This window comes from Triticum dicoccoides, chromosome 3A (assembly GCF_002162155.2).
Source record: "Triticum dicoccoides isolate Atlit2015 ecotype Zavitan chromosome 3A, WEW_v2.0, whole genome shotgun sequence".
NCBI lineage: Eukaryota > Viridiplantae > Streptophyta > Magnoliopsida > Poales > Poaceae > Triticum > Triticum dicoccoides.
The window spans coordinates 182,744,060-182,766,076 of NC_041384.1; the positions used below are offsets into that span (position 1 = coordinate 182,744,060).

The following is a 22,017-nucleotide window of genomic DNA, read 5'->3' on the forward strand; positions in this document are numbered from 1 at the left end:
AATCTTAGACAATTTTTCTTCAATCAAAGCATTGAAACTCTTTTACGAACTAATAAATTCTTTAATACTAGATTCAAAATCAGAGGGTATCTTATTATAATTTCCATAAGAGTTGTTGTAGGAATTACCATAATTATTAGAGGAATTACTAGGAAACGGCCTAGGATTAAGGTTTCCTCTATACACGTTGTTACCAAAATTGTTCCTACCAACAAAATTCACATCCATAGATTCATTATTATTCTCAATCAAAGTAGACAAAGGCATATCATTAGGATCAAAAGAAGCACTCTTATTAGCAAACAATTTCATAAGTTCATCCATCTTTCCACTCAAAACATTAATTTCTTCTATAGCATGAACCTTTTTACTAGTAGATCTTTCGGTGTGCCATTGAGAATAATTAACCATAATATTATCTAGGAGTTTGGTAGCTTCTCCTAAAGTGATTTCCATAAAAGTGCCTCTCGCGGCCGAATCTAAAAGATTTCTAGAAGCAAAATTCAATCCAGCATAAAAAATTGTATGATCATCCACAAATTCAAACCATGTGTAGGGCAATTACATATCATTAATTTCATCCTCTCCCATGCTTGTGCAACATGCTCATGATCAAGTTGCTTAAAATTTATAATATTGTTTCTAAGGGAGATGATCTTAGTGGGAGGAAAATACTTAGAGACAAAAGCATATTTGCACTTGTTTCAAGAATCAATACTATTTTTAGGCAAAGACGAAAACCAAGTTTTAGCATGATCTTCAAGTGAAGACAAAAATAGCTTCAATTTAACAATATCATTATCCACATCTTTATTCTTTTTCATATCACACAAATCAACAAAGCTGTTTAGATGGGTAGTGGCATCTTCACTAAGAAGGACGGAAAACGGATCTTTCATGACAAGATTCAGCGTAGGAGTATTAATTTCACAAGATTCAGCATCGGTAAGGGGAGCAATCGCAGTGCTAATAAAATCATTATTGCTGGTATTGGAAAAATCACACAATTTAGTATTATCTTGAGCCATCGTGACAAACAATCCAACACACAAGCAAGCAAAAAGAGGCGAATGAAAAAGAGGTGAGTGGAAAGAGGGCGAATAAAACGACAAGGGTGAAGTGGGGGAGAGGAAAACAAGAGGTAAATGGCAAATAATGTAATGCGAGGGATAAGAGTTTGTGATGGGTACTTGGTATGTCTTGACTTGTGCGTAGATCTCCCCGGCAACGGCGCCAAAAATCCTTCTTGCTACCTCTTGAGCACTGCGTTGGTTTTCCCTTGAAGAGGAAAGGGTAATGCAGCAAAGTAGCGTAAGTATTTCCCTCAGTTTTTGAGAACCAAGGTATAAATCCAGTAGGAGACTACATGCAAGTCCCTCGTACCTACACAAACAAATAAGAACCTCGCAACCAACATGATAAAGGGGTTGTAAAGCCCTTCACGGTCACTTACGAGAGTGAGATCTGATAGAGATAGTAAGATAAATATTTTTGGTATTTTTATGATATGGATAGAAAAGTAAAGATTGCAAAGTAAAATAGATTGGAAACTTATATGATAAAAGATAGACCTGGGGGCCATAGGTTTCACTAGTGGCTTCTCTCAAGATAGCATAAGTATTACTGTGGGTGAACAAATTACTGTCGAGCAATTGATAGAAAAGTGCATATGAGAATATCTAGGCATGATCATATATATAGGCATCACGTCCGCGACAAGTAGACCGAAACGATTCTGCATATACTATTATTACTCCACACATCGACCACTATCCAGCATGCATCTAGAGTATTAAGTTCATAAGAACAGAGTAACGCATTAGGCAAGATGACATGATGTAGAGGGATAAACTCAAGCAATATGATATAAACCCCATCTTTTTATCCTCGATGGCAACAATACAATATGTGCCTTGTTGCCCCTGCTGTCACTGGGAAAGGACACCTCAAGATTGAACCTAAAGCTAAGAACTTCTCCCATTGCAAGAAAGATCAATCTAGTAGGCCATACCAAACTGATAATTTGAAGAGACTTGCAAAGATAAAAAATCATACATAAAAGATTTCAGAGAAGAATCAAACATTGTTCATAGATAATCTTGATCATAAACCCACAATTCATCAGATCACGACAAACACACCGGAAAAAGAATTACATCGAATAGATCTCCAAGAAGATCGAGGAGAACTTTGTATTGAGATCCAAAGAGAGAGAAGAAGCCATCTAGCTAATAACTATGGACTCGAAGGTCTGTGGTAAACTACTCACACATCATTGGAGAAGCTATGGTGTTGATTTAGAAGCCCTGCGTGATCGATTCCCCCTCCGGCGGAGCTTGGGATCTCTTGGGTACAGAAGGTTGCGGCGGTGGAAATAGGGTTTCGTGGTGCTCCTGGATGTTTTCGGGGTATATGGATATATATATATATATATATAGGAGGAAGAAGTAGGTCGGTGGAGCTGCGAGGGGCCCACGAGGGTGGGGGCGTGCCCAGGGGGGCAGGCACGCCTCCCTGCCTCGTGGTCACCTTGTTTCTTTCTTGACGTCTACTCCAAGTCCCCTCGATCATGTTTGTTCCAAAAATAACTCTCCCGAAGGTTTCATTCCGTTTGGATTCCGTTTGATATTCCTTTTCTGCGAAACACTGAAATTGGCAAAAAAATAGCAATTTGCACTGGGCCTTGGGTTAGTAGGTTAGTCCTAAAAATAATATAAAAGTGTATAATAAATCCCATTAAACATCCAAAACAGATAATATAATAGCATGGAACAATCAAAAATTATAGATACGTTGGAGACGTATCAATGTTTAATTTGGTTATGCAAGCATGTCTTTATAAGTGTGTATATAATGTTGTTGTTCTGTACGCAATCCCATCGCACAACACACACGTCTTGTTAAGTTGAACCATTTCTGTTCTCTTATATCAACGCAAACAGTTCATCCGAGTGAACCGCATGCCGTATACCGCACACACCTTCATCTGACTGACCGTTTCTTTTGTGTTGCCTAATCACAAAGAATTCATCCGAGTGAACCGTATGTTGTACATCGCACACACCTTCATATGGCTGCCCATTTATTTTGTTCCTCCTCATCTAAAACGGTTAATTGAACTGAACTGTATGCCCTGAATCACACACGTAACTAAAATCTGAACCGTGTTTGATGCATCCTCAATCGCAAACTTTTGCACCTTTTTGACGGGTTTTTTACACCACCGTTTGCGATTATGGCATTGCACACAGTTTCATTGAAGGGTCTCTGATCGTAGTGTCACGTTAGCAACAACATGTAGTAGTGTTAGATGCATCCCATGTCTTACAGTATTTTACATCATTTGTGCAATTGCAATTTAACTTCTACCATTTACTGATTGCCTATAGGTACACATGTCAGTGCCACTGATCCACGCTTCGACCCGAAGGAACAACTCGCCTCCGTCGTCGCTGACTTTGGGCGGGCTCTGGCCAAGATGAAGTGCCCCAGCAACTACCTCTCATGACTTACCAAGTATGTACTCACCAGTTCAATCTTACAAATACCAGTTGCAATTAATGGCTACATTTTATACGGTCGATGTATTAAGCATGTTCTAGTAAACATGCCTAACACGTTTTTGCTACTTTCCCTACCTTTTATAGACATCTGGGCCATTCTCTGCTCTGGCAGCACCTGCCTTGTGATGTTTAACCATGCCAATTGCATTTTTATCAGTACCGGTTTCAATGTCTATTAAGCTTGTTGCAATTAACAGTTGAATCCATTTTTAAATAGTTGTATTTCAATGGCTATAAACTTGCAAAACATGACTTAGGATGCTGTTAAGCCTGTTGCAATTAACAATTGTATACATTTTTTAATCTGTCCATTTGCAACCATGCTACTCTCCGGAATGAAGATATACTAGAGATGTTGCCCATTTGCTATTTTTGGTGGATGCTAACCATGTTGTACTTAACATGCCTGTCCATGTACTTACGTGGGGTCATAACGGCCGATGTTATTGTTTTCCGTTGAGGTTAGCTGCATCCCATGTCTTACAGTATTTCACATCATTTGTGCAATTGCAGTTTAACTTCTACCATTTACTAGTTGCCTGTAGGTACACATGTCAGTGGCACTGGTCCACGCTTTGACCCGGAGGAACAGCTCGCCTCCACCGTCACTGATTTTGGGCGGGCTCTGGCCAAGATGAAGTGCCCCAGCAACTACCTCTCAGGACTTACCAAGTATGTACTCACCAATTCAATCTTACCAATACCAGTTGCAATTAATGGCTATGTTTTGTACGACCAATGTATTAAGCATGTTGTAGTAAACATGCCTAACACATTTTAGCTATTTTCTCTACCTTTTTATAGATAACTGGGCCACTATCTGCTCTGGCAGCACCTCCTTGTGATGTTTAACTCTGCCAATTGCATTTTTATCAGTACCGGTTTGAATGGACATTAAGCCTGTAGCAATTAACAGTTGTATACATTTTTAAAGAGTTGTATTTCAATGGTTACAAACTTACAAAACATGAATTAGGATGCTGTTAAGCCTGTTGCAATTAACAGTTGTATCCATTTTTTAATCCGTCCCTTTGCTACCGTGCTACTCTTTCGCAATGAAGATATCACTACAGATGCTGCCGTTTTATTACCATTTGCTATTTTTGGTGGATGTTAACCCTATTGTAGTTAACGTTGGCTTTCCATGTACTTAGACAGGGCTACAATGGGCGATGCTGTTATTTGCAGTCGAGGTTAGTTGCATCCCATGTCTTGTACACCATCTATTCCTAAATATAAGTATTTTTAGAGATTCCAATATAGACTACATAAGGAGCAAAATGAGAGAATCTAGATTCTAATCTAAACTACATCTATAATTCTATATACATCCATATATAGTTCATATTGAAATCTAAAAAAATTACTTGTACTTAGGAACATAGGTAGTTGTATTTTACATCATTTGTGCAATCTCAGTTTAGTTTCTAACATTTACTGGTTGCTTGTAGGTACATATATGAGCGGTACCGATCCACGCTTCAATCCCTTTTGCGTATGGGGCAATGAGATATTCATCAACAAGTGTCAAGTGAGGAAACTAAGAAATATTATTAGGCGAAAGAAATAGGTGATTGTAATTAAGCTCTTTATTTACACTTTGTCCAAGACAACAGTGAACTTTAGGATGGTAAGTAATGTGTTGCCTTTTCCCCTTGCCCACAACAAGTTACTCTATTAGACCTCAGTATCTGATATTCTCTTTTCAGTGGTTTTCGAAGCTATTTACTGATGATTACCTTGCAACCTACATGACCGGAGTGGAGGCAACTAATGTTAAAGTATATAATTCATGCTACCATGATAATGCTCTAGAAGTCTTCCTGAAGGCAGTGAAGGATGGGCGGGCGATCGTCACAAGGGGTTGGACAAAAGTGGTTCGTTCCTATGGCATGCAGGAAGGCACATTATTGGCATTCCGCTTCTTCAATACCGTCGGCAGTCAAAATGATTTACACTTGTCTCTTCACCTTTACCGCCTTTAAATATTGTGGTTCATCATAGTTAATTGCTGCCTAATCCTGTAATTACTGAACATATTGTACAAGCAATTTTATTTATGGATTCGTTGTTGAACCATTGTGCTGAGAATTTGAATTGCACGTTTCATATTTCAAAATTTCCAATTCGAATAATAAATTACAGGCAAAAAAATATACAGGAGCTAATAAAATAATGTGCACACGGTTAGAAAGAAAATAACGTGTGCGATGTAAAAAGAGAACAGACGGTCATGAAACTTTGCAAACGGTTCTGGCAGTAAAAGCGCTTGTGATGGATAGCCCAATGCCACATAGTTTTCTACATCAAATCGTGTGTGATGTAGTTCATAAAAGTAAACAGTTAACCAAGGCAGAGTGTGTGTGATAGTTACACCTTTCACACACGAGCGCATACATAAAACTGTATGGGATGTACATACGAATGGAAACGTTTTCCCTGAATTGACTGTGTGAGATGTACATATGAATGGAAAAGTTTTCCTTGGATTGACTGTATGGGATGTACATAATAACGGAAACGTATTCCTTGGATTGACTGTGTGTGATATACATACGAACAGAAATATTTTTCTGGGATTCACCGTGTGGGATGTACATACAAACGGAAATGATTGAGTTTCGATGCCTCGCCCGATCGTACACGGCCCTAGCCTGTGTCCCAGAAGGGCCTATCCCCGACGATTTCTGGTTCGTGTGGGAAGGACCCCCCTATCTCCTACACTCACTTGGCGACAGTTCCAAATGCCGTCGCGGAAAGGGGTTAAAAATCGTTTGTATAGCACTGACGCGTACCAGTGATGGTTGACCCACCCTTCTAAGTAAAATGCTATGTACTCTCCCCTAGTCAGCTTATTTTTTGAAATGTACTTCATCCATCCATCACCACAGATGATGGTTTTATGCTTTTATTTCTTCACTTCAACTTGAGATGACCGCCCCTTATCATCCTTGAAGAGCAAAGTATCACCTATTGCATTGTTAAATTTTGTTAAATTTCGCCCTTACGTTGCATGGGATACACTATGCAACAGTAAAGTAAAATGCGAATCAAATTAGTGGTAATGACAGTAAATAACTACAAAATGGTTATAATTGTATGCTGAAGTTAAATACCATTACCACTGATTTTTTGAACCCCTCATTAAAAAAGATCCTAACTTCCTTTGCAGTTTCCAAGATGTCCGCACAACTACTTTTCCAGATTTAGCACGTTGGAAGCACCATGATCCCTATTAATCATATGATGCACTTATTATTATTAACAAAGGGTGAAAATGAACGGAAAAATTCAGCATGACCTTTGCTAAAAAAATGAACATATTGCGTGCCAAAAATTTGTCGAAGCAGAAGGTAATCAACGTTTTCCCAAAATGCTAGCACTCATTTTTGGATCCCTGACAAAAATGTATAACATGTCCAGCTTAATTAGCCCATGCACTTGTCATATTTAAGCTTTCCTTTTCTTAGCAAAAGTTCTAACACGAATGTACGCGCGCACGGAAAAATGATAGCACCAAGGGCACGTCTCACGCCACTTTTTTCTCTGTTTATTTCTCTTTTCTCAACTCATGATACATCAACACACGTGCACGCATCCTACTTGACATAGGTTTGCTATTCTACTACTCAAACTTGTCTTGAAATTGGAGAAGTACTACTATAAGATGAAGTATGTATACATGGAACCTGCATAACTATATATAGAAAACATTTGATCACCACCTAATTAAAACTTGCTATAGTTTGGAATACTCAAAGAGCCACTTCGGCGACATAACCCTACCGGCCGCGGCACCCTAACCCTATCCCTAGCTAGTGGTGGTGGCGACCTAACCCTACGCAGCGGCCCGCGCCCTAACCGTAGCCCTAATGATAGCGGCAACACCGCCCTAATCGTAGCCCTAGCGGCAGTGGTGGCGGTGGCACCCTACCCGTAGCCCTGGCGGCGACACTCTAACCATAGCAGTAGCGGCGGCGGGGGCGACGCCCTAACCTTAACCCTAGTGTCAAGAGAAGGAGGAGAGTGAGGAAGATTGGGACATACCGGTGGGAAACGCGTAGACGGGCTCAACGACGAGAGAAGATGCACCGCGCGAGGCGAAGGGGGCGAATGCCGGAGAAGGAGATAGAATATCAATCGATTTGACTTAGTGTGGCCGTAATGGAGGGTTTTGTGGGGGGGACTAGATTTTTCACAATCACGATACATGTAGCGGGTGACCCAGAGCGCCCGCCACTTCAATTTTTTGGAATTTTTGAAACCTTCTGGTGTGAGTTGCCCAAAGACATGTGTGGCGGGCGCTTTGGGTGGCCCTCCACTGCTCACTGATAGAATAGTGGCGGGCACTTAATGTCGTCCGCCACTAGAGTTTTCCACCAAGCGGCGATCTTAAAGGGAGTTTACCTGTGGCGGGTATGGAGAAATGTCTGCAGCTGCTGTGACTGTAGCAGTGGCGGGCACGTTTATGGACCCTTCAGTTCTGTCTCTCCAAGGTAGCTATAGCGGGTGCTAGGTCGAGCCCGCCACTCATTTGAGTTCACCTATAAGGCTTTTTTCCAGTAGTGATAGTAACATCAATCTCTTCTATCTCGGCGTGTGAAATTTCATGCATGACTTCTTGATAGAGAGAAAAAGGGACAACACTTATACTAGCACTCATATCACACAAACCATGCTAGCAATTAATGATCTCCAACCTTAACATAAACAATAGGCATGCCAACAACTTTCTTATTCTTATCTAACATATCTTGGTCAGTTCTATCAATTTTAACAATTCTAACAGCTTCATCACATAAATTAATAACATGCCCATCAATATTGTTAACCAAGAGATCTTTAGCCATTGCAATAGGAGATTCCACTTTAATTTGTTCAGATGGTCTAAGTGTTTTCATGTTACTCGTATGAATCACATTTGTAGCCTTATTATTCCTTAATACTAACAGGGAAATGAGGTTTCTCAATATAAGTAGTAGGCACAAACGGATTAGCAGTATAAAAAATTATTTTAGTTTTAGCAATAACTGATTCTTTACAAATATCTTTAATGGGTGGATGGAATTTAAACCATTTCTCCTTAGGGAGTTCAACATGAGCAACAAAGGATTCACATAACGTAGCTAAGTCAGATTAAGTCCATATTTTACACTACGCTCATGAAAAACATCTGTTTCTACAAAAGACTTAACACAATCAAATTCAAGATTTATACATGACTCATTACCTTTGCCGATCTCCCAATATTCAGAATTGCGTTTAATTCTTTCAATAAGATCCCATTTGAATTAAATGCTTCTTTTTGAGATAGAACCAACAGAAGAAGAATCAATCAATGTTCTATCGTTATGAGAAAGCTGAGCATAAAAGTTTCGAATAATCATATCTCTCGAGAGCTCATGATTGGGGCATTTGAGCATCATGCCCTTAAGCCTCCTCCAAGCTTGAGCGATATTTTCTCCTTCACGAGGTAAAAACTTATATATTCCGATCACAATGAACCAAATGCATAGGATAAAATTTCTGATGAAATTCCAGCTTCAGTCGGTTCCAGTCCCATGTCTCGGGTTCATCTAAGAGCATCTACAGCCGGACATGGCAAATCCGGCCCCTCAAACGGCCGCGGACGCGCCCGGGTGCGTCCGCGGACACTGACCGCCCCCCTCAAATAATGTAATTCACATGCGGACACCTCAATTACCATATCTCAAATCCATACAAATTCATGCACCAACGTCGACGCACACGCATCGTCTGGCTACTCCATCAACACTACACTAAACATGCCATCGGACTACAAAAATTTGGCATGTTTGGCTATGGTGGAGTTCATCCACGGCTGCCCTTGCCCTTCCCGGCGTCCTTGCCGTCCTTCTTGCGGAAGTACCGACCGAAGACGCAGTACATATCGAGCCAGATCTGCTCGTCGCCGGAGCTATCCTCGTCATCGATGTCCCTCCTTCTCCTCCTTCGGTGGCAGTTCGACAATGGCACGGACCGTCCGATTCTGCTCTCGAGTGAGGGCGCGCGTGTTCCTCCGCTGCCGTTTCTTCACAATGCGGGCGCGGATGGCTTCCTCCTCTACGGCCGCCTGCGCCGCCGCATCAATCACCCCCGTCGCCGCCATTTCCGCCGCGATACGGGCCTCGGCGGCTCTTATCCTCTCCTTCCCATGACGGGCCGCACCGTTCCCGGTGGGACTCATAGTCTGCCTAGCCCGTGATGGGGAAAGAGAGGTGTTCTGGCTGCCAGGACCGCGAGGATCCAGCACCAGAGGACCCGAGCGTCCGGTGAGCCGACGGTATGGTGTCGCAGCGGACGGATCCGTCCATCGGTCAGGTATTGTCCTCCCAGGAGCGGCGAGTGCAATGCGGGCTGCCATTGCCTCCTTCAATCTGCACGGGATGAAATCCCAGTCAACGGATCCGGAGTGGTCGGAGTCCGATCCGCTGTCTTCCATGCCGAAGAAGGCCGGAAACCGCCGGAGGTGAGCTCGGGTGGCAGAGGGGAGTGGAGGGGAGTGGAGTGAAGTGGCTAGAGTTTGCTCCGGCGAGCGGATGGGGACGAATATAAGTGGGGACGGGTGGGCCAGCATGGGCCGAGTCCAACGTAGCGGGCGTGCCCGAGCGCCCCCATATCCGCCCCATATTTGGGCTGGATATGAGGGGTGCCGGTCAGCCCGGGCATTTGAGCCCGTTTGAGGCGTCCGACTGGGCCGAAAAAACGTGACCGGTCAGTGACTGAGCGGCCCACCCGAGCGTATGAGACGGGGTTGAGAGGTCCGACTGTAGATGCCCTAATAGACAATGCTCTTCTGTCCAAAGATAAAGGGAATAATTTCTTTTTAGCTCCATCTCCTAGTAAACCTGCAAGCTTAAACAATCAAAAAAATTTATCTATATATATTAAGTGCACATCAGGATATATTGTCCCAAAATTTTAGTTTTATATAGATGACTAAAAACACATACATGCAAAGCATGTTTTAGAAGTTCATCTTTTTTTTTTTGCACGGCTCGTGAATACTCATGTTTTTACAACATTTTTGTCTGAACTTACTTGCACATGCATATATACAACAAAATTTACTTGCACATGCATGTACACATTCTCTGCACGCGATAGAGAGAGAACCCTTGCCCATTTTCTGCACGTGCGGCGAGAAAACTACCTCGGATTTAGAGAGATCACCACGATGCAAAAAGCCCAGAAGCAGGCCCACCTGTCGGCTCCGCAAGAAAAGCCCCTGCCCCGTCACACCACCAGCACAGCCGCCCTCAAAATCAGCGCAACGCCCAAATCGATCGACCCACCCACCGAAACACAGATAGATAGATAGATGGCAAAAGTCTAAAAAAACCTTGATTTTGTTCTCCAAGTCTGAATCAAACCCTGAATTGAGAATCCCTAGAATTGTCACCTTGTCTTTGTTAATCCCGGTTTATCCCAGCCCATTAGTGCTAATAGATGGTTTGGGCGTCGGGATTGCTGGTGTGGCTGGGATTAGGGGTTAATTGGACGCCATGATGGACGGACTATGGGCCCTACTGTCCTCATAAACCCCACCACGAACCTGCTCCTTCCCCTGTTTCTCTCCCTGGATGTCACCCGTTCCTTCCCCAGCTTGCAGCGGCAATGGCGTACATGCATTGATTGATCACGGGGACGGCAAGACGATCACGGCGGCTGGAAAAATCTCTGGTAATCCCCTTCCATCTTCTATTCGTCTTCTCGTCCTTGTTTTTTTCACCAATGATTGTCTCTGGTTAGGGTTTGTAGGCGCAGAAAAATCTGGTTTTTAGGGCATTTACTTTGTGCAGAAACAATAGATTTTTCTTACATCTAGTTCGGAGTACTTGTATCACTCGTTGATTTTATCAAAAAATCTGTGGCAATGCAGGTTCCTCATGTCATCATGGATCCTTGCGACAAACTACATGTGCGGTTTCATTTTGGTGGCCAATTTGTTCGAATTGGGCCTACTTTAGACTATGTTGGTGGAGATGAAGCAAGTTCAGAGATTGAAAGGGATAGATTGTCTTTGCCAGAGATCAAAGGCTTTCTTGGTGATCACATACCAGTGAAAGAAAGTATGAAGATTCACTTCCTGATGCCTGGTAAAAAACTAGTGGATGGCCTATTATTTTTGTGTGATGATGTTGGTTGTATGAAGATGTCTGAATATATAACTGATGGAGGAGTGGCTGAGGTCTATGTGGAGTATTTTGGGGAGCAAGATGATCAGAGTGCAAGTGACAATGGTAGTGATTTTGAAAATGAGATGGACAATGATTTAGAAGGAGAGACTGATGTAGAACCAGATGCAGTCATAACTGCAGATGATGATGTGCAAATAATTAGTGTGGATCCATCATCATATGATGAGGAAAGTGATCATGAAGGAGAATTTGTTAGGAGGAAAACTAAGTTCCCTAGGTACAACCCTAAGGTAGATATTCCACTATTCTGCTTGGGAATGTTTTTCAGGAGCAATGAACAGATGAGGAAGGCACTAATAAAATATGGACTTCTGACATTTAGAAGTATAAACTTCATGAAGTCAGAAGAAGGGAGGATCAGGGCTAAGTGTGGATGGCCTGGATGTTCGTGGACTATATATGGTGCTTATAGTAGCAGGTGTTCTAGATTTCAGGTGATCACATATGAAGATCAACATGAGTGTGCACCTAACAGAGACAATCACCTTGTCACAGCAAAAGTTATTGCTAGGAGATATGAGCACATCTTAAGAGCCAATCCGACATGGAAAATTGATAGCATTAAAGCCACGGTTCTGAAAGATTTCTTTGCGGATGTTTCAACATCAAAGTGCAAGGCTGCTAAGAAGATAGTGTCAGAGAAGCTACTTGCCGGACTGAAAGATGAGTACACCAAGGTGTTCGACTACCAGCTTGAACTACTTAGGAGCAATCCTGGGAGCACAATCCTTGTTGGCTTGAACCCTGAGTACATGGATCAAAATATTTTCCAAAGCTTCTATGTATGCTTCAATGCTATGAAAAAGGGTTCTAAAGCTTGCAGAAGAGTTATTGGGCTTGATGGCTGTTTTTTCAAAGGAGCATGTCAAGGTGAGCTTCTATGTGCTATTGGTAGAGATGCTAATAATCAAATGTATCCAGTAGCTTGGGCAGTAGTGGAGAAAGAAACTAGTGAATCTTGGGAGTGGTTTGTTGGCCTTTTGATAAAGGACTTGGATATTAATGATCAAGGTGAAGGATGGGTGTTCATATCAGATCAACAGAAGGTATGTTGTTCACATAGTTGTCCATATTGGCTTTTTGTTAATTATTTACTTGTTAGTGATATCCTATTAATTACTAGTTTGTTTAGGTTCATGCTATGTTGGTTAGGTTCACTCGTCTTGTCGAAGCATGACGTACTCACTTTTATGGTAGGTTGCTTAGGTTCACTCTCCTTGATGAAGCGTGACCTACTCACTTTTATGGTAGGTTGCTTAGGTTCACTCGCCTTGTAGAAGCGTGACCGACTCACTTTTATGCTAGGTACACTTTTTTAGGCTAGGTTAATTTGTCCCATCTACATTTGTCCTATGTACCTATTGTAATATATTTTTTGCAACTTCAATGTAGGGCCTTATCAATGCAATGCAAAACTACGTACCAAAGGCACAACATAGAATGTGTGCTAGACACATCTATGCTAACTGGAAAAAAAAGTTTAGAGAGCATGCTCTGCAAAAGAAATTTGGGCAATTGCCAAGGCCGCAAATAGAGAAGATTTCATGTATAGGAAGGCCAAGTTAGCTCAAGATACACCTGAAGGTGCAAGGGACATAATGAGGACAGAGCCTAAGCATTGGGCAAGAGCATTTTTTCCTGTTGGGTCCCTTTGTGACTCAGTTGATAACAATCTATGTGAGTCCTTTAACAATGCTATAGTTGAGGCCAGATTCTATCCTATCATCTCTATGCTAGAGAAGATTAGACACAAGATGACACTTAGAGTCCAAGAAAATAGGAGCAAAAGTGAAAAGTGGACATCTAGTGATATATGCCCAAACATTTTCAAGAAGCTTAAGGTGGCCATCAAAATGACTCAGTTCTGTGATGTGCTTTGGAATGGCAAGGAAGGGTTTGAGGTGAAACATGTCAGTGGCAGAGGAAGGAGCTATACAGTGAACTTGGACAAATGGACTTGCTCTTGTGGTTACTTTCAGCTAGCAGGGATGCCTTGTTGCCATGCCATCAGTGCCATATACAAGAGTGGAAGAAACATAGCTGACTTCATTCACAAATGTTATTCAGTTGAGCAATTTAAGAAGATATATGAGCGCTGCTTGGAGCCAGTAGAAGGACAAGAGAGATGGCCTATCTCTGACAAACCTAGACCACAAGCACCTGGGTATGTGAGTATGCCAGGTAGGCCTAGGAATAATGACAGGAAGAGGGAAGAGGGAGAAGCACCAAAAGGAAAGAAAATGTCAAAGCATGGCACTAAAATTACTTGCAGCATGTGTGGCCACAAGGGGCACAACAAGACAGGTTGCCACAAGAATCCTGAAAAGGGGAAGAAGAAGAATGCCTTCCTGAAGAAAACAGGCAGGAAAATGAAGTCATCTCAGGTAAATACAAGTTCACTCTCTTGTTTCAAATAGTTTTGCTTTTTCTTAATCACTTGTGCATTCACATGCTTATGTACTCTCATATTATTTTAACAGCAAGCAAACACTAATGCTCAAATCAGATCAAGCCAGCAAGCTAAAAGCATAGGAGAAGTTCAAGCACAAGCAGGATCAAATGGTGGGAAGAGGAAGGCTACCAAAAAACAGAATGTGCAATCCAAGAAAAAAATCAAAGATGTGATATGATGGAGTAGTGATTTTCTGTTAGCATATTACTGAATTGCTATGTCCTTTTGTTCCTTATGTCACTCTGGTCATATAGTACCTATTGTGTGATGAACTTATGCAAAAATACGGAACTAAACTGCTGTACTAGTGATTTTCTCACTCTGGACTAGTGATTTTACTAGATATGTCACTCTGGTTATGTCCTTTTGCTGGTTATGTCACTCTGTTAGCATATTAATAAATTACTTGTTATTTTGGTTTACTCAAACTGTGTTTGTGTAAGCTGAAATGTCATATATGTTGTTGAGAACATGTGATATGTTCTCACAAATTTACCTACTGTTTATGTGATATGTTACCAGAAATTTAGCACATAGTAGCACTTCCTGTTGTTTTCTCAAGTTGCAGTCTAACAAAATGAACCATCAATTACCACATAAATAGCAGCATGGAATATCATTACATCATCCAACCATTACATCATTCAGCCATTACAAGATTTTGGCATTACATTTTTCTTCTAGCTATTAATGCAGTACAAATCCTGTAAATACACCTGCCAATAACATTTTTGGTTCAATCTCTGCATTCTTCTCTAGAACTTGTTGACTCAGTGCATCCTCTGTTCCAATTCTTTGGCCCTGTTCCAATCATGGTTGCCAGTCATCACCACCTGCAGCTTCAAACCTCCTGATTGCAGCCCTAAGATCGAGCAGTAGTTCTGCAAGGATTGGGGAGCAGGGATCACTATGCCACTGAAAAAATCCACAGCCAGCCTCTGATTCAAGTGTTCATACCATAAGAAATGGAAAGAAGGACGAGGAAGAATTGGTAGAGAAGATTGGGAGCTCACAATTTCATGGACGCAGCACTAGTATCTTCCAGGGAGGAGACTTCTTGCACGGGCGACCTTGATGGAGCCCTACGCCCGCGACCTCCGCCTGATTACGACGCGCGGGAGGAGGAAGACATCGCCGATTGCAGCCGCCGCCGTTGCCGTCGCCGTCGTCGCCGCCGCCGCCGTCGCCGCCGCCGCCGCCGTCGCCGCCGCCGCCGCCAGCCAGCCAGCCTACTGACGGACCCTAATTTGGTTCCCCTGCTGAAGCTCTTTTTTTGCCCATCAATAAAAAGCTCTGTTCTTTCCCCGCCGCTGCACCTTATGTGAGTACCCAAAGAGGCCCGCAGTCAGTTCATTGTCGCGTCCGGTTAACCCTAATCCTAGCCACGTCAGCAATCTCAACGCCCAAACCAGCTATTAGCACTAATGGGCTGGGATTAACCGGGATTAAGAAACACAGGGTGATGATTTCAGGGATTCTCAGTTCAAAGTTTGATTCAGACTTGAAGAACAAAATCAAGGTTTTTTTTAGACTTTTGCCTAGATAGATTCCCTTGCCGATCCGATCCGTCCCGTCCCGGCCGCCGCCGCTCCCACCTCGTCCTTACCGCTTCGATCCCATTCACGCTCCACACTCTCCACTCCCGCCCGCTTCAACTCTTATGTCCGCGCCCCCCATGGCTGCCAGCGCCCAGGAGCTTCCCCCGGCGCAGCAGCAGCCAGCGGCGGAGCAGGCTCCCTCCTTGGCGCTGGCGCTGGTGCCTCAGCCGCAGGCGCAGGCGCAGATTAAGCCGACCAGGGTGTCGCTATCCTACGAGGAGATCTCCAAGCTCTTCTCCCTCCCCATCGCGGAGGCCGCCTCCATCCTAGGTAAACCACGCCCGCCCCTTCTCCCCTGACGTTGCCGGAATTCGCCGCTTTCGCTCGCGATTGCCTGGTACTGACTGGTAGGTGACCATGCTTGATCTGCAGGGGTTTGCACCAGCGTCCTCAAGCGGATATGCCGCACCCACGGTATTGTCAGATGGCCGTATCGAAAGGTGAAATCCTGTCTGTTCTGCGGCTGGTTCGTGAAATCAGTTTCGTGCCTTGCTACTGTAGCATTAATGTTCATTTATTGCATGCTTAAGTGTACCTTTTCCCCCGGCTACATGTACCTGTGAGACAGTGAGAACATGAATGCTTGCTGTAAACACAGGGACTAACCGACTGGACAGATATCTTTTGGTGAATGCTTGCTGTAAACACAGGAACTAGCTGAATCGGGAGATGTCTTTTGGTGACTATACGAATACGAACTCACATTGCTTTTTGTTATTTTTCCGCAGCAACACAATGGAAATATCCCAGCAAAACACCTTGATAGATTTTTATAACTTAAATCATGCCTGTGATATTGAGCTGCCTCATGCTGTTGCCAGCAATCAGTTGTTCTCGTATTGTGGAAGCTCTAGCATCTAGCACCAACAGAAAAATACTTCTGTGGAGTGATCGAGCCAAACATCATATGTTTAGTGTAAGCTGAATACGCCTCTACCATGTTCTTGAACAGATTGGAAATTCTAGCCTGCTTTCCCAAAACCATATACATTCAAATAAGATTTGAGATTCAGGGGCGGAGCTTGAACCAGAATGCAGGGCAGATAAATATCACAAAATTGTGCTCAAAATCATCATAAGTACTAGCTTGCCTACTCTTATCTGGTATATAGGTAGCAACAAGTGATACCTATGTTTTTAAAGCGTCCCTAAGGCGACGCCTAGGCGTCGAAGCGCTCCCCCTCCGCTTTGGAAATCGACCGCTTTGGGCGCCTAGGCGTCCAAAGCGCCCGCCTAGGCGCCAAAGCGCCCCCCCTCCCTAAGGCGGTAAGGCGTCGCCTTAAAAACATAGAGTGATACTTGGTGATGTGGTTTTAAATCAGGATGGGGAATTGTTGACATGCTGGCACTTGTAATCAATTTATAAAACAGGTCAGCCTGGTGCACGTAGCTCCTGCCTGTTCAGGGCCCGTGGAAGGGTCCGACCACTTTGGGTCTTTTGTACGCAGCCTTTCCCTACATTTCTGCAAGAGGTTGTTTCCAGGACTCAAACCCGTGCCCTCATGGTCACTTGCTAAGCGTCGTGGAGGCCAAACTGGGCCATGACCCCCCACCCCCCTTTCAAATGTGCACAAGATTAATTACTAGGTATACTTTGGCCCAGTCTGGCAGCAATTAAAGCCCACTTGTAGCAATCAGCCTATCGTTCTAGCGGAACACTAGTCCTGCTTGCTAACCGCCTGACCCATTAGTTTACGTACGCATCCATGCCTCCAGCCAGCCTCCATGAGTCCATAGTGAGGCGACCTAATCTCCTTGGTTGTCTTCATCCTGGCCTGCTGCTCCTCCTATTCTTCTTCTTGACCGGCGGTTTGAGAACCACCACACACACACACCGGCACGCTGCATGGAAGCGCCCCACGCCCGAGGTGCTGCCTGGGGTTTCTTCTTGGCTTCTCATTGGTTGGAGCCACAGCTCCTGCACGCCGGCAATGCTCGCTGGCACGCAGCACCTGACGCCCTAGACCACAGCCTAGACCCTTGGTTTTGATTAGGTATGTCCAATACACTGATATCATGTTTCTGTTTAGTGCAAGTGCCCAAGTTCCAGTATGTCCTATTTTTGAATGTCATGTGATGTATTTAGATGTTCTGGACCTTTTTTATAGGGGAGATATTCTGGACTTTTGGTAATCTAGATGTCCACCACATCAGTAAATTTTTGTTTTGCGGGGAACCACCACATCGCATTATGAATGATGCAGTCCATTTTTAAAAGAAAAGTGGCTGATGAAGAAAATCACGTGGAATGATGTGAAAAATTTCTTTTGGACCATATTGTGTGTTGGAGTTTGGCCCCCTCTCTTGTTTCGGTCACACTCCGCCACTGCTCATGGTCACCAGGCAACAGCTTTACCGCTGTGCCAAGGCTCCCCTTGTAATCAATGGCAAAAAAAGACTCATGATGTTCTGGTCTTTAAACTAGAAAAATCACCAAACGAGATGATTATACGGTTATACCAAGATTGCCCATTAGTTCTTAGCACCTATCAGGTCAGCAATTCACAAGTCGAGTATAGTAGGCCTAATCACATCAATTCCCACCATGGGGTGGCCGGTTGTCCCGTGGATTCTTTGGGATAGTATGAATTGATTGATCTGTACATATTAAAAAAAGATAGGCCCTCATGAAAGCCTTCTTTATAAAGGAGCGACAAACATGAGCTCTTTGCGATATCCAGGGCTCGAACGCAGGTGGGCCGGGTATACACTCATGCACCTAACCATCTGACCAAATCCCAGTCCTCAGATCTGGATATATTTATACTTTATATAGTATAGTAGTAGTATGGATATGGGTGAACATGAATGCCTTCATGCGCTTTATTTATTATGTTAAAACGTGTTTTATTTGTTCATTTTCACACCTTTCAGTGTTGGAAATGTCACTAAGTGAAATAGATGCCAAAAACTGTTAATATCAGCTGAATAACTCACACCAACGGCTTTCCGTTTACATCTGGATGTGACTGCTGTAACAAAACTCAAGCAGTTATTAAGAGATGGCTGGTGCTTCATACAACCTTTGCAAATAACCTTCTCCAAATTTATGCATGGCTGGCTAGGCCGACGCACACCCTATCAGGAGTTCCACGGTGGCTGGCGTGTGGGCCAGCGTGCTTTGGTGCGAAATTGTGTGACATCTTTTCCATTCGATTAGGCGACTAAGTGCATGTGTACTCTTCCCAGCTGGCGTGTGGGCCTGCTGTGGAGCAGCCACATATTTAATAACATGTCTACTTTTTAGTTCTGGCTTTCTTGCAACTCCTACAAAGTTGAATAATTTATATTATTACTTGGACCTTCATGCTTGCAGATTGTTTCTGGGAAGGGTGATGACGCAAAAAATGCTGAAAGAGAGAAAGCCATGCAGCTTCTTGAGTTGTCAAAAATTGCAAAACAAAAGGCTATAAGCTCTTCTGGTTCATTAGCGACGTGAGTACCTTTCCCTTGATATTCTCCATGTATAAGAACTTAATCTCTCCCTTGTAGCAGTAAATCTCTCTCAAGGTACCGGGCTCATGCATTTGACTGTCACTGAATGTTAACTAGAAACGTACACCCAGTAGCCTGAAGTAGAAGATTTTCAAAAACTAATATACTACACCGAGGTATCTATTATAACAGTTTGGCTGAAATAGAAGATTTTTAGTTTATTGTAGTGCATATAAGTGTTCTTTTTAAGACACGACAAGTCCAATTTCTTGATTACTGCGAAGGAAGAATACTTAAGGTTAGAGCTTTTTATATGGCTCTGCTATCATATGTACATGGGACGGCAATTATCTGCTATGGTACATACAGACCTTGTATTACTAGAGCAATCTTGATTATTTTGGTTCAGGGGTGGTTCATGGCACCAGTGCCCCCCGGTAACTCCTGTTGCCTATTGGAGATCATCCATTGCATGTCCTGCCAACAGTACAATGTCTATTTGTCGCACACTACTTTTATCGACATCAGTGTCGAACTTGCCGCGGCACATCTTTTCCATGAATATGAATAGAATTTAATCATGTATAAGATTGTACACTTTACTGATTATTAGGGTTCCTGCTCCTGATCCTGCATAACATAGAATGATTTGCGACTTTCACTGTCCACTGAGAAGATATTGGAACTGTTTTATTATTTATATTGAAGGTAGTGTTGATGATGCATGTTTCCCTTCTTGTGAGCTGTATCTATCTGTAGTCTAAAAGCACAACCCCCTCTCAAGCTACACATGTAACTTCTATGCAATAGATTTGGATTTAGGTCCAGTTGTATTTTTCTTAACGTTATGTCCAGTTGTATTGGTTGCCTGATTTAACTCCTCAAACTCGGTGCAACTTTTACTCTGCTTAGTGTTTACTAGTCTCACAACCCTTAGATTGATTTATCAATCTTTCACCCACTTGGCAACTTTGTGTTGTAAGCACTTGAAACATGGATCCTTGTGCTAATTAATGTCAAGTGGAGATTATTCTGTGTGCCACTTGCATAAGGTGTGTTTCTTACTGGTTAATGGTTTGACTGCCCATATGCTCTCGGAGGGCTTGGATGATGGGAGCAGTAGCCTGGTTAGGTACCAGGTAAACCTGACCGTGACCACTCTGTTTAAACGATCCCTCTCCAGGACCTCCAAAGGCCAGAGCGCTTCATTTATTGTTGTTCATTTCTGAGTTTGTTGAATGATATTAATCATCTCCATTTTCCCAGTTTATGGTACAATGCGGCGTCTTACAATTACTCTTAACCATACATGGACCAAATGATGATTGTTGTAATGAATAAACAACTTTCAGCAGTTGTCTGACCCTTAATTTTGTCGTATTGATAGGTCATCATCAGGTGCTTTCCAGGGAGTGCCAAAAGCTCAACAAGGCAGTGCGAAGGCAGGAACAGCTATAGGTCGACAAAATGCGCCAAGCCTGTCCCAGTTTAGCCAAGCCAAAGACATCCCCACCTACATGGATGATTTCAAGTACGGATTTCCATCATCTGGCCTGTCTACTGAAACAATGAAATGGTGGGGGACTGACAGCCACACAGAGACCGCTCCCGCGAAAGACGATAACCGGGAAGGCTCCGAATCAACAAATGAGGCATCGAAAGGGACAGACGACGAGTTAGACTGGGGAGCAGACGAACCCGAAGCTGATGCCGACGGAGTGGCTGCTGCAACTGACCCGTCGGCCCAGCTCTGCTCCCTCAGGAGAAAGGCCGCGGGCGATGGGCGCAGGCTGCTGAACGGTGACACCGGCAGGGTCCAGCAGTTGTGCCGACTGAACAAGAGGCAGAAGATAGTGCTGGCCCAGGTGTTCGGAGCTTCACTGCCAGAGCAGCGGAGGAGCAAGCTAGCCTGAATGTTTTTTTGCCTGCTGTTGTACCATGTGTAACTCTAGGGATTGTAGCAACCGATGTGGTCTGCCCTCTTCCTGATGTGAGAACTGAAACCGTTGATGAAGAATGATGGATCGTTGTAGATTTTTCCTTTTGGATGGAAATGCACCTTTTCTCGTCTCTGTTTAAGTAGCCTTTCATTAGGCTTGATTGTACAACATGTTATGTGTCCCCGCAAAAAAAAAAGTTCTGTGAGGCTTCTATCTGGCACAACTGGACGGCCCAAACGACGACCGAAGGACTAAAAGGCACTACGATCCGTCCACGACAACAACGAACATGCCGGGCCGCTTTCTCAGAAGTTGACGAGCCCAGCCCGGCACAGATACAAACCCTTAACCCCCAATCGAACTCGGCTCGGCCCTTTTGTTGCTCGATTCTCGTGTCCCTCTTTCACAGCCCCTCCCTATACTAATAGACGAATCCTCTCGACCTTCCCGCTGAGACCCCTTACTAATTGGATAAACCTCCGGAGCACAAGAACGCCGCCACGGCTTCCTCGACCCTGGTGACGCCGTCGCTGATCTCCACAGGTTTGGTAACCTCCTTTGTCCCTCTCTCTCAAGCTATATGCTGGATTAGCTGTGGATTCTTGCTCAGCGAGATGACCGCTCTTATCTTTTTCTGTCTAATCAAGTCCAAATGATCCGCTGAATCTGTCATCTAACATTACAACATAGACTCAGAAAACCGTCTAAACTACCCTGTTTACCCTAGTGTGTTAAAGATCTCAATTCCTTTTAATCCTTCTTTCCTACCATATCATACTGACTTGTCGTTCCACAGTAAACAAGGAC

The 22,017-nt window shown here is 43.5% G+C and overlaps 1 protein-coding gene and 1 long non-coding RNA gene across 2 annotated transcripts; one reads left to right on the forward strand and one right to left on the reverse strand.

Moving 5' to 3' along the window:
* Nucleotides 1–14,834: 14,834 nt before the first annotated feature.
* LOC119271458 lies at nucleotides 14,835–15,426 on the reverse strand. The gene is made up of 2 exons (XR_005134536.1): nucleotides 15,251–15,426; nucleotides 14,835–15,152 (listed from the first exon to the last, which is right to left on the reverse strand). It is a non-coding gene; the product is annotated as an uncharacterized LOC119271458 (long non-coding RNA).
* Nucleotides 15,427–15,788: 362 nt separating this feature from the next.
* Nucleotides 15,789–21,342, forward strand: LOC119267790. Its single transcript, XM_037549228.1, has 4 exons — nucleotides 15,789–16,105; nucleotides 16,208–16,275; nucleotides 19,152–19,270; nucleotides 20,658–21,342. The coding sequence occupies exons 1-4, from the start codon at nucleotides 15,898–15,900 to the stop codon at nucleotides 21,181–21,183; spliced, it is 921 nt and encodes a 306-aa protein (XP_037405125.1). The 5' UTR covers nucleotides 15,789–15,897; the 3' UTR covers nucleotides 21,184–21,342.
* Nucleotides 21,343–22,017: the final 675 nt, after the last annotated feature.

Coding starts and splice junctions, on each gene's coding strand:
- LOC119267790 (XM_037549228.1), top strand. CDS start 15,898: ATGTCCGCGCCCCCCATGGCTGCCAGCGCCCAGGAGCTTCCCCCGGCG. Junction 16,106..16,207: donor GGAGGCCGCCTCCATCCTAG/GTAAACCACGCC, acceptor CTTGATCTGCAG/GGGTTTGCACCAGCGTCCTC. Junction 19,271..20,657: donor TCTTCTGGTTCATTAGCGAC/GTGAGTACCTTT, acceptor TCGTATTGATAG/GTCATCATCAGGTGCTTTCC.